The sequence below is a fragment of the Lepidochelys kempii genome, chromosome 10 (genome assembly GCF_965140265.1).
Source record: "Lepidochelys kempii isolate rLepKem1 chromosome 10, rLepKem1.hap2, whole genome shotgun sequence".
Classification (NCBI taxonomy): Eukaryota; Metazoa; Chordata; order Testudines; family Cheloniidae; genus Lepidochelys; species Lepidochelys kempii.
In genome coordinates this window covers 38,169,951-38,184,347 of record NC_133265.1, presented here as the reverse complement: position 1 = coordinate 38,184,347, position 14,397 = coordinate 38,169,951, and the positions used below count along the sequence as shown (strand labels likewise).

General features: G+C 41.9%; 2 protein-coding genes across 6 annotated transcripts in view; one reads left to right on the top strand and one right to left on the bottom strand.

The window, feature by feature from the left end:
• The window catches only part of IFT140 (intraflagellar transport 140), a 247,126-nt gene that overhangs the window by 184,683 nt on the left and 48,046 nt on the right, over positions 1-14,397 (top strand). The window lies entirely within an intron of this gene.
• TMEM204 (transmembrane protein 204) overlaps positions 1-14,397 on the bottom strand; it is a 45,774-nt gene that overhangs the window by 19,308 nt on the left and 12,069 nt on the right. Inside the window, exon 2 of the mRNA XM_073362967.1 lies at positions 2,773-2,928. Within this exon, the coding sequence (XP_073219068.1) occupies positions 2,773-2,928 (156 nt within the window). The remainder of the gene's footprint in view (positions 1-2,772; positions 2,929-14,397) is intronic.

Genomic DNA, 14,397 nt, shown 5'->3' with positions numbered 1-14,397 from the left:
CGCAGAAACTTTCTGGGAGGTTCTCACTCTGGAACATAGGATCGGCTACAAACTATTGCCTGTAGTTTCCCAGGGGAAAAGATCCCTTCTCCCATCAGTAAACAAACAAACAAAACACTCCTGATGTCCTAGATCTAGCAGTGTGTTTTGTCCAGTCAGCTGAACTTTTGGTCCCACTCACACTATGAATGTGTACATTGGTGTAAAAAAATTAGAAATAACACGTTTGTCATGATGTTTAATGTTGTGTACTCTGGGCTTAATCCAGGAGACTTGGCAGGTGAGATTTTTGTGGTCAACTTGAGTTTCTTGACAGTGGAAGGAACACAATAGGTGCCGGGGTACAAAGGAGGAAACAACCTCCTCAGATGCCATACTCCTAATGCCTCATCCCAGGAGCGAGATTAACACTGATAGTCAGAGTGACTTCCTTCCCTCCCAGCCATCCCTCATCATCCTTGAAAAAGAGAGTGAGCTACTGGTAGAAAGCTGATCTTCGGATGGGGTAGTGAAAGTTTACATCTCTTTCCTTCTTTACCTAAAAGTGTTCATGCCAGAATATATCAGCTGTATGGCCTGGAGATAATTATTTTAAATATAAATCTTCAGGAAGCGAGTAAGATTTTAAATGAGTCTTCTGTAACTCATTGCAAGACTGAGAGAAAACATCCAGCTTACAATGAAGGTCCATCTAGTGGAGAGCAGTATATCTGACAGCTGACCTTGCTCCCCTTTCCATCTTCCTATGAGACTCATCACATCACTTCTGCAAACAGGAGCCTCCTGATTCAAACAACCAATGGTCTTTCTTTGTAACAGTGTCTCTAGCTGCCAGATTCCCTCTCTTCACACCTTTGAGTATCAACAGTTGAGTCCAGAAATTCGTTTGTTTTTTCTTTCACTGTTCTCATTAGCATTTTGTTAATCATTCTGACTCTGGCTTTCCTCCCTTTTTCCCTCCCAGCGCTGGGGATTTCAAGGTTCAGCTTGCATAACAGGTAATAGCAGGCATTTCCTTCTCCTGTGTCGGGATATCCTGGCGCCCTTCAGTCTCTCTCTGACTGTATTTAAAACAGACTTCAGCACAAGGGTGGAAAAAAGCCCAGTCTAAAATTAGCAGCCTTGATAGAAGAAAGGCACACGGCTGTCCACTGTACTGTTTGTCAATGAAACAACAAATCTAAACAGAGCCAGAATGCATTTCCTGTCTGTGGAAAACAGGCTGAGCTTCGGAAAGGAGGGGAGAGAGGCAGAGAAAGGCAGACCTCACGCCAAAAGGAAGAAAGAACTGGACAAAAGGCATCCAAAGGTAAAAGCAGTGTGCTGTGCTGCTGATCTCACAAGAAGAGGCTGTGTGCAGATCTTGCTCTGCTAAGGCTGCAGTTTTGGATCCTGGCAGTGTTGCACCAGTGCGTGGGGTCCCACTGGACTCAGAAACTGAGTGTATTACAGCTTAAACTAATATGTCTCTTTGTGTATCATACAGTCCCTTCTCCTTATTGGGCCTTTGATTCCCATTAGGCTTGAAGAGGTGTCTCAGCAGTCCTTCACCAGTGGTACTGCAAAGACAGCTGAATTATTGCTGTGAGAACCATCATTTTGAATTTTCTGGACTAGTCTCTGACCTTACTTACAACAATGTAAACACTCTCCTTACAATGTGTATTTTTTCATGGTCTGTGTGTATATAAATCTCCTCACTGTATTTTCCACTTTATGCATCCGATGAAGTGAGCTGTAGCTCACGAAAGCTTATGCTCAAATAAATTGGTTAGTCTCTAAGGTGCCACAAGAACTCCTTTGCTTTTTGCGAATACAGACTAACACGGCTGTTACTCTGAAATGTAAACCAAGAATCACTGCAGGGGCCTCAGTGCATTTACACTGGTTTAGAACTACTACTGTAGATTTAAACTGAAGTAAAGACTCAGGCTCTGGCCTTAACATGCATTAATACTACATCAGCATGTTTTTTTCCATTTTAATTATACATTTTGGACGCAATCCTGCAAGCCCTGTGTATGGAACTCCTGTTCAATGACTGTTCTTTTTATGGATGTCTTGATTGACTTGTGTAGTAAAGGAAAGGATTAATGTAAAATATTTATGATTTGATGCCAGTGGTTTCACTGTGGAGAAGAGATTAAACCATTTCCCCCTTTCCCCACTGGATTCTGTATACAGTTATTATCCATGAGAATTACTGTGGGAATTTCATTTATAACTGTCAGTGTTGCCAGAGTGCTTCATTCTGCAGTTTGTAGTTTTATTTACTAGTTATTCCCACTCATTGCAATCTGGCAGATCTCCCTGGACTAAAATTCAGTCAAGTAAAGGCATATAATCGCACTGCAGTATGACTGCAGAAATTCATTCTGTTCTATCTTTACCCTTATCTATAGTCCCTCTAGTATTTTTAGTCCTATTAAATCTTGAAGTTTGGCTTCCACTGTTTCCTTGTGTTTTGCCTTCTTTACTAATGAGAGCTACACAGTGGCTTGTTTTCTTGGTTGACTGAGGATTTATTTAGATCTATTCAAGAAATAATCTCCTGTTTGTGTTCTGTAGAATCTCGTAAATCAGTGGGCTAATATGAAGAGAGAGCTTTTAAGGGATGGTAAACATCTTTACTACTGAAGAGACCTACTTTGGAATTCAAACCCTATTGCTTTTCTGTTTATTCTGAAGAATTTGTAAAGCAGAATACTCTGCCTGTCCTGATCTAGATAGAATTTACCAGGTCCATCTCCATGTGCAAAAAGAGGTACTTACTGGCAAGTTGGAACACGGCAGCTATGGCTTCCTCCCACCACTGGATATCCTGTGAAATAATAGGCAGTTCTACTAGGCCCAAGACGAAAATGAGCTGACCAGCAGTCAAGGCGACGGTAGCGATTAGGTTACAGGCCCTCATCATGTCAAACTGCACTGTGGAGGACACACAAAGACTGAGTAAGAGCATCATCTTAAAATAAAATCTTAGGGTTTAAAAAGCAATACCCCACCGAGAAGCTATGGCAGAGTTGCCAGCCCCTGAAAGAATGCTTCAGAAGCTGCATGTCTGCTAATTTTATCTCAATTTATAACAAACTCTTACTCTGATGTACATTCATGATTAGGCTATCTAAGAACAGGTTGCCTTTCAGTTACACAGAAATCTGCCTTGTTTTCAGGGATAGCCTTCCAAAAAAGAATAAACATTTATCCTTCTGGTTGCTTTCTAAAAATTATAAGCACAAACTCTTTGGGGCAGGGACCATCTTTTTGTTCTGTGTTTGTACAACACGTACCCACAATGTCTGTAATACAAATAATAATAACTCCCAAAACAAGTGTGCTGCTTTGAACTCATTGTCTTTCTCCCAGTTAATAATGTTGCATTTGAGACCAGCTGATGAGCTAAAGCCTGCATCTCCCTTGTTTAAGGGTGATCTACAGGTAGGGTATTATGGGAGGGATTCTCAACTACTAAAATTTGCTCCCTTTCCTGGTCTGTCAGAGCCCAGATTTATTAATTTACCAGGCACGTTGCAAAACTCCTCTTTTTCTGGATGCTTGAGCAGGGAGTCAGTTGAGGGTAAAAGGGCAGTTATTTGTGGGGTCATTGCAGTTTTCTTGTAATACAGTGTATGTTGTGTCCAGTCATTGATATGTGTATGCAGTTAGATCTGTAGTTGTACTGTGCAGTATTGTAATATTTACATATTACAACATACAGCACAAATATAGAATTAATCATGGCAATAAATATTTGGAGGCCAGGATAGGTACTTAATAGAAATGAACACATTTCCTAGCTGGTCACTGAATAGACTGTATTCATTGCAAAGTTTACTACTTTTAGTCAGGTTGATGGTGTTTTTCTTCTTCTTTTCCTGTTAGCATGGTGGATGTCCTGTTTTCATCTTTTTCCTTCCTCTCTAGCTAAGGGTGGGCTTCATAAATGTTATTGTACCAACACAACATCCCTTGCCTAATATGCCACTGCTACTCTGAAGTAGGAAGGGCTTGCCATGTAAATGGCCGTACTTTTTAAAGGAAAATGTTTACACTGGCAATAAATGCAAATCTTCACCAGAATTGTAAAAGGTGACATAGCTGATTATGGGTGGACAGTGTGGGTGCACGAGATACTAGGATCTGAGATTTCCTATGTGATGAAAATGTCATGGAATGGTTAATTCTCAGCTATTGTTACACTCTGTTACATTTTCCCAGGCTTTTTTGGTAACAAGATTCCATGATTTTGTAGTGGCTTGTTCCCAGGTCTCACCATTTATTTATTGGGTTCTGAGAAGTATATGCGATGTGTGGTGCCAACACTCTACATTACTATGGAATGAAACTAGGAAATTTGTTGAGAATGAACAATACTTAGTGGAGTCCATTCAAACATGAACCTCTGTGAAAGGCTTAAGTTGGGTTTAAAAAAACAGGTGCATACCAAAATCTATTAAGAAATATAGTGAAACCCTTAAATGAATGCCCAAGAAGGGAATAAACCTGTCAAAAGACATAAAGGTAGCCTGCACAGTGAAAAAGTGAGTTTGTGCCTCTTTGTTTATTAATACCCTATAAAGAAGACGTGAAAAAGTTTAACCCACAAAGGGGATGATTTTTTGGGTTGTGTAAGGTTTTTTTTTCTTCCCGTTTGTTTTTATTAGAAAGGTAGATCTTGTCCACAGGTACCAGCTTCCTCCTTGCCCTGGGGGTGCTCAACCCCCTCTCTGCCCCACCCCAGGTCTCACCCCCACTCCACCCCTTCCCCCAAACTCCTACCCCACTGTGCCTCTTCCCGCCTCTCCCTCTGCCCCCGCCTCTTCCCCACTGTGACGTTGCACTCCATATGTTTTATGGAAATATGCTTATAAGTGTGAATATGATGTAACTGAAATATGCTTAATGCAAAAGGTCTCTTGTAAGGTAGCTTATAATCTACTGAGTATGTTCATCCTATTTTGTATGAATGTATCATTCTTGTATCTGAAGCTAGAAATATGAAATATAACTCTGAGGTCCTATTGTAATTATGCAAAGTGTGGGCCATTAATGGTGGTTTGGAAGCTTGATGGCTCCCATTGACTAGGACATTGGTTGTAAATGGTCTGTTTACTTGCAAACCTTCCTGGGTGTGTGCGGGCCAGCCCTGGAAGAATGAAGGCTGGGGTCTCACAGGACATGTGACCATGTCACCTGGTAATGAAATCCATCTTAAATCTGGTACTTTTCCATTTAGAAGGAGGGGTGGGGACTCAGATACACACAAGATTTCTGCCTTGTGCCAAAGATATAAAAGGGGGTGGAACAGAACAAAGGTGCTGTCAGTCAAGAGAAATCCCCTAGTTACCACCTGAGCTGGAACTAACAAGGACTGTACCAGAGGAAAGGATTGGGCCCAGAATAGGAAGGAGTCTAGTCTGTGAAAGAAGCTTATTGGAACATCTCTGAGAGTGAGATTTTACCTGTAAACAGTTTCTTAATGTATTAGGCTTAGACTTGCATGTGTTGTTTTATTTTGCTTGGTAACTTACTTTGTTCTGCCTATTATTACTTGAAACCACTTAAATCCTAATTTTTATACTTAATAAAGTCACTTTTGTTTATTAATTAACCCAGAGTAAATGATTAATACCTGGGGGAGCAAACAGCTGTGCATATCTCTCTATCAGTGTTATAGAGGGCGGACAATTTATGAGTTTACCCTGTATAAGCTTTATACAGAGTAAAACAAATTTATGTGGGGTTTGGATCCCATTGAGTACTGGGTATCTGGGTGCTGGAGATAGGAGACCTGCTGAGCAGTTTTTCTTTAAAGTCTGCAGCTGTGGGGGCATGGACCAGACCTGGGTCTGTGTTGCAGCAGGCTAGCGTGTCTGGCTCAACAAGGCAGGGTTCTGGGGTCCCAAGCTGGCAGGGAAAACAGGCTCAGAGGTAATTCCAGTACGTCAGGTGACAGTCCCAAGGGGGTCTCTTTGACTGAACCCATCACACCCACCCTTTCCCGCCCCGTTTCTCCCCTTCCCCTGAGTGTGCCCAGTCCCCACTCCTCCCCCTCCCCCCAGAGCCTCCTGCATGCCGCAGAACAGCTGATCGCTGTGGGCAAGAGGTACTGGGATGGAGAGGGAGGAGTTGATCACCAGGGCTGCTGGCAGGCGGGAGGTGCTGTGGGGGAGGTGGAGGAGCTGGCTGCTGGTGGGTACAAAGCGCCCACTAATTTTTTTCCATGGGTGCTCCAGCCCTGGCGCACCCACGTAGTCAGCATGATCTTGTCTACCTTGTTTTTCCTGGAAGAATCCATGGATAATTGGAGAACTAATAGCACAAGTACTAAGGAAGTGAAAACCAAGCGATTGAGAAGGAAAGGGGATTTTAGTCAGAATATTTAAAATTTTGTTTTTGTTTAATTATTTGATTAACATCTATTTAACCCAAATACCTTTCAGCACCCTCCAACTTCAGTCATAGTCTGAGAAAGCTCCCAACCTGTTCCTGATCCTCCAAGAAGACTTCCAGCAAAATAAGGAAGACAAGACTTAATATTTTTGGTATTTGTAAGACAAATAAAAAATAAGCTTTTTTTAAAAAATATAAAGCCATTTAGATCTTCTTTTGAGTTATAAAAATGCATGAACCCACTTTTTCCCATGTAGGTCACCTTTAACTCCCTGCACAGTAAGTAATATACAATTGATTGCTGACATGTTAGTGTTAGATGTTAAGAGCCATATACTGCGAGCCTTACTCAAGCTGGAGAACCTTACGTCTTGGCGTACCATTGAAATCAGCCAGTTCAGTAGGATATTAGCAGAATATGGCCCGAAACACATATAGGTTTGGTTTTCCTGATTAATCCATTTCTGAAAGCAGAGGAACCTTCCGTCATTCAAAAGTAAGGACCAGTCATAGAGTAAATTTTATGGTAAGACTTGTTGCTAATTTTGAAAGTGCAGTTCCTTAGTAGTGGGAGCACTAAGCAGTCTCCCCACAGTGAACATGAAGTGTCATGAAGTGCTTTGGGACACACTAAAACCATCATCAGGCACCTGCTGGGCTTTATAAACATCAATAAAACTTGATGAACGTTCGAAGTATCATACCTATATCATAAGTGTAGACTATGGCTTTCTGAGAAATAGCCTTTTATAATATTATAAAGGCCTTTAGCTTGTCTGGTGAGTTTGTAATTACTGAATCTGGAAACAGCCAATTCACAACCATTATTATTACAGTCCTTTTTTCTTGTTTAACTATAGCACTGAACCCAGAGGGTACTTAGTTCACACATAATAAATTCTGCTGGCTTGTCCTTGGAATGTGTACTAACCATGGTCTGAGAAACACCAGATTGCTATATTTTATAAACTCCGATTGCTCATCCCTCGTATTTGTAATGCCCATGAGTAAGGCTACAATTTAGTCACGGGTATTTTTTGTAAAAGTCATAGAATCATAGAATATCAGGGTTGGAAGGGACCTCAGGAGATCATCTAGTCCAACCCCCTGCTCAAACCAGGACCAATCCCCAACTAAATCATCCCAGCCAGGGCTTTGTCAAGCCTGACCTTAAAAACTTATAAGGAAGGAGATTCCAACACCTCCCTAGGTAACGCATTCCAGTGTTTCACCACCCTCCTAGTGAAAAAGCTTTTTCCTAATATCCAACTTAAACCTCCCCCACTGCAACTTGAGACCATTACTCCTTGTTCTGTCATCAGCTACCACTGAGAACAGTCTAGATCCATCCTCTTTGGAACCCTCTTTCAGGTAGTTGAAAGCAGCTATCAAATCCCCCCTCATTCTTCTCTTCTGCAGACTAAACAATCCCAGTTCCCTCAGCCTCTCCTCAGAAGTCATGTGTTCCAGTCCCCTAATCATTTTTGTTGCCCTCCGCTGGACGTTTTCCAATTTTTCCACATCCTTCTTGTAGTGTGGGCCCCAAAACTGGACTCCAGATGAGGCCTCACCAATGTCTCACCAATGTCGAATAGAGGGGAACGATCACGTCCCTCGATCTGCTGGCAATGCCCCTACATACACATGCCAAAATGCTATTGGCATTCTTGGCAACAAGGGCACACTGTTGACTCATATCCAGCTTCTCGTCCACTGTAACCCCTAGGTCCTTTTCTGCAGAACTGCTGCATAGCCATTTGGTCCCTAGTCTGTAGCGGTGCATGGGATTCTTCCGTCCTAAGTGCAGGACTCTGCACTTGTCCTTGTTGAACCTCATCAGATTTCTTTTGGCCCAATCCTCTAATTTGTCTAGGGACCTCTGTATCCTATCCCTACCCCCCAGCGTATCTACCTCTCCTCCCAGTTTAGTGTCATCTGCAGACTTGCTTGAGGATGCAATCCACACCATCCTCCAGATCATTTATGAAGATATTTAACAAAACCGGCCCGAGGACTTACCCTTGCGGCTCTCCACTTGATACCAGCTGCCAACTAGACATGGAGCCATTGACCACTACCCGTTGATCCCGACAATCTAGCCAACTTTCTATCCACCTTATAGTCCATTCATCCAACCCATACTTCTTTAACTTGCTGGCAAGAATGCTGTGGGAGACTGTGTCAAAAGCTTTGCTAAAGTCAAGAATCAACATGTCCACCGCTTTCCCCTCATCCACAGAGCCAGTTATCTCGTCATAGAAGGCAATTAGATTAGTCAGGCATGACTTGCCCTTGCTGAATCCATGCTGACTGTTCCTGATCACTTTCCTCTCCTCTAAGTGCTTCAGAATTGATTCCTTGACGACCTGCTCCATGATTTTCATTACGACAAAGTCATAGGCAATAAACAAAAATTCATGACCTGTGACCTGTCCATGACTTATACTATAAATACCCCTGATTAAATCTTGGGGTGGGGGTGCTGCTGGCGGGGGTGCCCTAGGGGGGCTGCTGCTGTGGGGGAGCCAGGGGCACCAGCTGCCAAGGGCAGCTCAGCAGTGGCTGCTCCAGCCATCCCAGGACCGCTGCCGGGGGCTGTCCACCCGCCACTGTTCTGGCTGTTCAGGCAGTCCCTGGGGCCAGCCGTACCTGCCGCTGCTTGGGCTGTCCTGGGGCCAGCTGCACAGGGCTGCCTGAGCAGCGGCTGGTGTGACTGGCCCAGGGCTGCTCCAGAAGCAGCTGGTGTGACTGGCCCCAGGGCCACTCCAGTAGTGGCTGGTGTGGCTGTCCGTGAGGCCACCTGAGCAGCTGGCTGCGGAGCTAGCTGCTTGCGCAGCCCTGGGGTCAGGCACACTGGTTGCTGCAGAGGTCACAGAGGTCACGGAAAGTCACCAACCTCCATGACAAACACAGAGCCCTACCTGTGGGGATTGAAACACTACAACTTTGTCGTAATGAACTCTGTCATTCATAACTTCTCTTTATGACTTATAAAATTATGAGCCTAGTAACAGCAAATATATGTCTATTGTAAGTTCTTTTGGCTTCACCACATAAATGATTATAGACATAGCCAATTTGCAACCGTGACTAACTCCCTCAGCTTCCTGCAGCATATGTAGTAACTGTGAGCCCAGGAATAATTGGTTCATGATTATTATATGCTCTTGACAGCTGGGAGTTTGTAGTAGCCTTGAACACAAAAATAGCTGGTTTGCAGAGCTCTTGTTTTCTTCACACAGTTTATAACAACTCTGAGCTTAGGAATGCCAATTCAGCCAATATAATAAGCTTTACAAAGAAGTATAGAAATGTAACCAATGATACGTATATTAAAAGGAAGGTCAAATGTGGTTCAGGATGGAACCCCAGTAGGATGATGAAGGGACAGCATAGAATAAAGGAGGAAATAACTGTCATGATTTCATGAAATCTGCCAACTCAACAATTTTAAAATCTATGCTGTGACAACAGTTCAGTACCTTTCCATACTTCATATTATGATACTGTTGCTTGTGCCCCTTAATAGTTCCATTGTATGATGTAGCCTGATTTTTAGGATTCTTCTAGAACTGTAATGACTAAAACAAAAATAGCAGCCAACCGCCTTTATAAACTCTGTTGCTTCTCTGTGGAGTTTGTAATAGCTTTCCGTGTAGAAATACCACTCTTCAAATTGTTGTCTTCTCCTCCGGTGAATAGTCATTATAACCTTCATTTGGCTTGATTCTGCCGAGGGTTGTTGTTCTTATGTAACCCCAGACTCAGACTCTTGGACTGTACAAGACAGTCAATACACCCCAAAAAGTGGGGAACGTCACAGAAGAAGTCTGACTAGGCTACCATGGAATTCCCCTCACAGCCTCAATTAGTAGATTTTAAAGATGCCTTCCCCCATCAGTAACACTGAGGGAGGGCAAGCCATAATGCTTCTTTTCTGTGTGTACTATCTGTCAACCAAGAAATAATTATTAGTTCACATCTTTCATAAATCTTGGCTTCTGTGCTTAACATTTGTAACAACTGTGAAGCTTGAAATGTTCAGTTCATGATCTTTATAAACTTTCTGCTTCTCCTTTAAATTTTATAATATCAGTGACTCAGTGATAATTCATTTCCCTTGTAAACTCTGACAACTTCTGCATGGAGGATTTTATAATAACCATGAGTTTAGAACTCATTGCTTTGACTATTACAAACTCTTCTCTCTTTTCTAATGTGTTTGCCATAGCTGTGATCCTACAAATAGCCTCTTTGTGACCCCTATACACTATCAGTTTTTCAGGAGGATATGTATAAGTCATAATTCCTGAAACATGAGATTTGCAGGACTTTAATGTTCTCACATTTACTGGTGGCATTTGTGATAACTATTAACTTCTGAAATCTATTGTCTAAGATTGTCGGGATGACAAAGGTATTTTGGGCATCCCATTTCTTTTGTTCTGAACTCACTGCTGTTATGGCCCTGCCATTGATGTTAACTGTTTGAAGAAATTTCCAATGGCTAGGGGAGCACTAAGAGCCAATGATATCTGGAGTTCTAATCAAACACTAGACTGAAAACTAAATAGAAATTGGACTGGGCATCATATAAGGAGTTCATCGCTCTGCTACCAAGATTGCATTGTTATAGCGTTCTGCATCCTGCTACCATGTGAATTGTGATTTGACGGCAGTCCAGTGCATCCCTGGCAGAGTCCTGAGAACCTTCCTGTTCCTCCCCTCTCCTACATCCTCTAAGATCCCATTTAACAGCCACTGTCTACTTGGCCGATTAGGATTAAACAGGACTCAATCGTGATAGGCATTGAATGGCTCCAAAATCAGCGTGAGGGGGGTCACTGCTCAGCAATGCAAAGTGCTCCCACTCATTTCTCTGAATTTACTATCAGAGAGGAATGGAATTAATACAAAATCCAACTTGAGTCTCCTATAGGCCAGGCCAGAGTAAGCCAACTGGATGGTCAATGCTGCTTTGTTTCAATTGCAAGGGTCAGTTCAGTCTATGTTTAGCACCCAAACTTCAAGGATAAAACCAACTCAAATTCCTCATCGCCTCCCTCATTTCCCTAACCAGATACATCCATCTGGATTATAAATGTTGATTTGATTTGCTATTCTTGAGCAGCAGTTTTGTTTGATTATGTCACATGACATCCCCCAAGATATTTGTGCTCTGCAAATGTAGGTTAGTCATATTAGACAGCAATTTTGCAGTGTTCTGAAATAATGAGGCAGAATGATCTGATTTAAAAATCAGATTGTGCTGATTATTTTGTGTGTGTGTGTGGGGGGGTTTCTGTTCTCTACATTGACTTATCAAGGTCAGAATAGTAATTTTAATGCTCAGATTCCAAGCTTTAAAATGCGGCCTTATCAAAATTAAAAATATGTGAGGAGAAGATTAAACAACTACTGATCTTTTTAAAATAGTTTGTTTAAAGCCTTCCCCTAAAGACACCTCCCACCTATGCACCTTTGCTGAAAGAATATTTAGCAAAAGCCTCAGCCCAACTTTTGTAATTTACTAAAGTATCGATTGTGTGAAAAAGCTAACAAAGTACAAACTCCAGTAACTGACTCATTAAAACTCTTCCATGTCCCTGTCCTCGTTGGATATGTGGGCATACACATCACTGAGTCTTGAGAAATCCACTTCTGAGCTTGGATGTTATATGTGCAGTAATAGGCTTTTATTAGAGAGTATCCTACTATTACTGTAGCTAAAATGGAGTTGGTCATTCTAATCTTAAATCCCCTATTTTCTTTTGAAACTGAAATGTATCCTGTTTGGTATCTGTTTAAAGATAATTTTAATTTTTTGGTGAATGTAATTTGAACCAAATGAAGTTCAGTCAGTTTTGAGTTCTGTGAACCTGACCATAATACATATATTTTTACTTTTAAAAGATTTTTGTTTAGATTAATCTGTTTTAGGTAGCAAAAAAACAGCAGCTTTCAATGAAGAATTCAGTGATTGCTGAATTTGAGGTAAGAGGAATTTTGAAAATGGTCCTGAATGTTTGAAAATCAGTGAGCTTACCCTTGTACTGTTCTGTTTTTTTCTTTTTTTTTAACTTATTTAAGCAACCTATTGAATATATGCATTGAGGTACCTGATGATTCTCAGAAATGCTAAGTGATTCCAGCGAATTTTGCATTGGGGAGTAGCATAAAAAGTGCTCCCAGTCTTTCAGAAACATTAAATATCCTCAAGAATTACTATAGGCAGAGCTGGGAGTGGTGCCTATAGTTAAGGTGGCCCAGTACTTCCCATTATAAGACCCTGTTTTTGATTGTTATAACTTTGCTCAACTTTAATCTTTCAGGCTGAAAATTTCCATGCTGGATGTCTGCATCAGGCTGATTTATTTATTTATTTGAGTTTTAGCTAAGTGGTTCACCTGTTTCCAAGAACAAGATTAGAAAAAATACGTTATTTGCCCATGTTAAAAAAAATCTTAAAAACATTTTATTGAGAATCTCTAGAACCTCCATGCGTTGGGGAGAGGACTTGGATTTTGCTGGGGGGTTACCAAGGTGCCTGGGATATGCATTTTGCCATTCCCATTTCAATAAATAAATTGGGAAAATTTAAACCCAAATTTCACCCAATTTATAAACCTCTGAAAAAATCTTAGTTCACATATGCTCAGTAGAGACTTTGTAAAGTTCGGAAGCCTAATTCCCTGAAGCGTGCACCATCCCCTCACAGCTCCTGTGTGCTGGAGGAGAGCAGCTGCACTGCAGTGTAGAGGTGTAAGGCATGTTGCAGGTGTGTGTGAGAGTGACACAGGCATTGCAGGAGCAAGAGGGTAGGGGTAAAGGAGACAGGAGCGGGCAAGGAGAGTATTAGGAGCAGAGGAGGAGGAACCCAGGGGCCGGACTGGAGCAGAGGGAGGAAGGAGTCGGGTAGAGTGGGAAGTTGGATAGGATCAGAGGGGCAGGTGCAGGAACCGGGGTGGATTGGATAAGAGCAGAGGGAGACAGAGACATATTAGGGGCATAAGACCGGCCACACTGGGTCAAGACCAATGGTCCAGCTAGCTCAGTATCCTGTCTTCCAACAGTGGCCAATGGCAGTTGCTTCAGAGGGAATGAACAGAACACGTAATCATCAAGTGATCCATCTCCTGTCGCCCATTCCCAGCTTCAGGCAAACAGAGGCTCGGGACACTTCAGAGCATGGTTTTGCATCCTTGCCCACCGTGGCTAATAGCCTGAGTTTGAACATCTACATTATAATTTTTATAGCTCCATGAGCCCGAGTCATCTGACTTGGGCCAGCTGCAGTTGTGCCTCATGTCTTTTATTCTAATGTAGATGTACACTAAGTGTCCATGTAGACAAGGCCTAACTGTGATTGCCTTATTTTCTGGGTGCCCCACGTGAGATCCCTGGGGCCTGATTTGCAGAAATGCTGGGTATTCACAACTTTAAAGTAAATTGGAGCTGTGCATGGAACATATGAAGTCCTATAAAAATGCTACATACTCTTACGACTCATACCCTAGGTATTCCGAGTTGAGTAACCAAACTTAGTGGACATTTTTTGCAATTTTGGGCTTAATCTCTCTGTCTTGGTTCCCTACCTGTAAAATGGAGACAGTAATCTCATCTCATAGAGGTGTTGTGAAGATATATTAATTAATGTTTGTGAAGAGCTATGGTGATATGATGAGACCCCTATACAAAACACTCATGAGGAAATTAATTTTTTATTCAGTGCAGCATTTGTATGGTGTGTATTAAATAAGGGGCCACACACTTAATCTGAAGGATAAAATAATTCTGAATAGCTGCCTATTCACTGAATGAAAAAGGGATCCTGTGGGGGAAAAAACAGTGTGTGATCATGTAATTAAAGACTTTATCATAATGCATAATCACAAGTGGGCCAAATTACAGTTGCATGGACAACCTCAATTCTGACAATTCCTAATTTTTGAGTGCTTGACTTTGCAACTTTAATGTTCGTTTAACATAGATTTTTGGATGAAA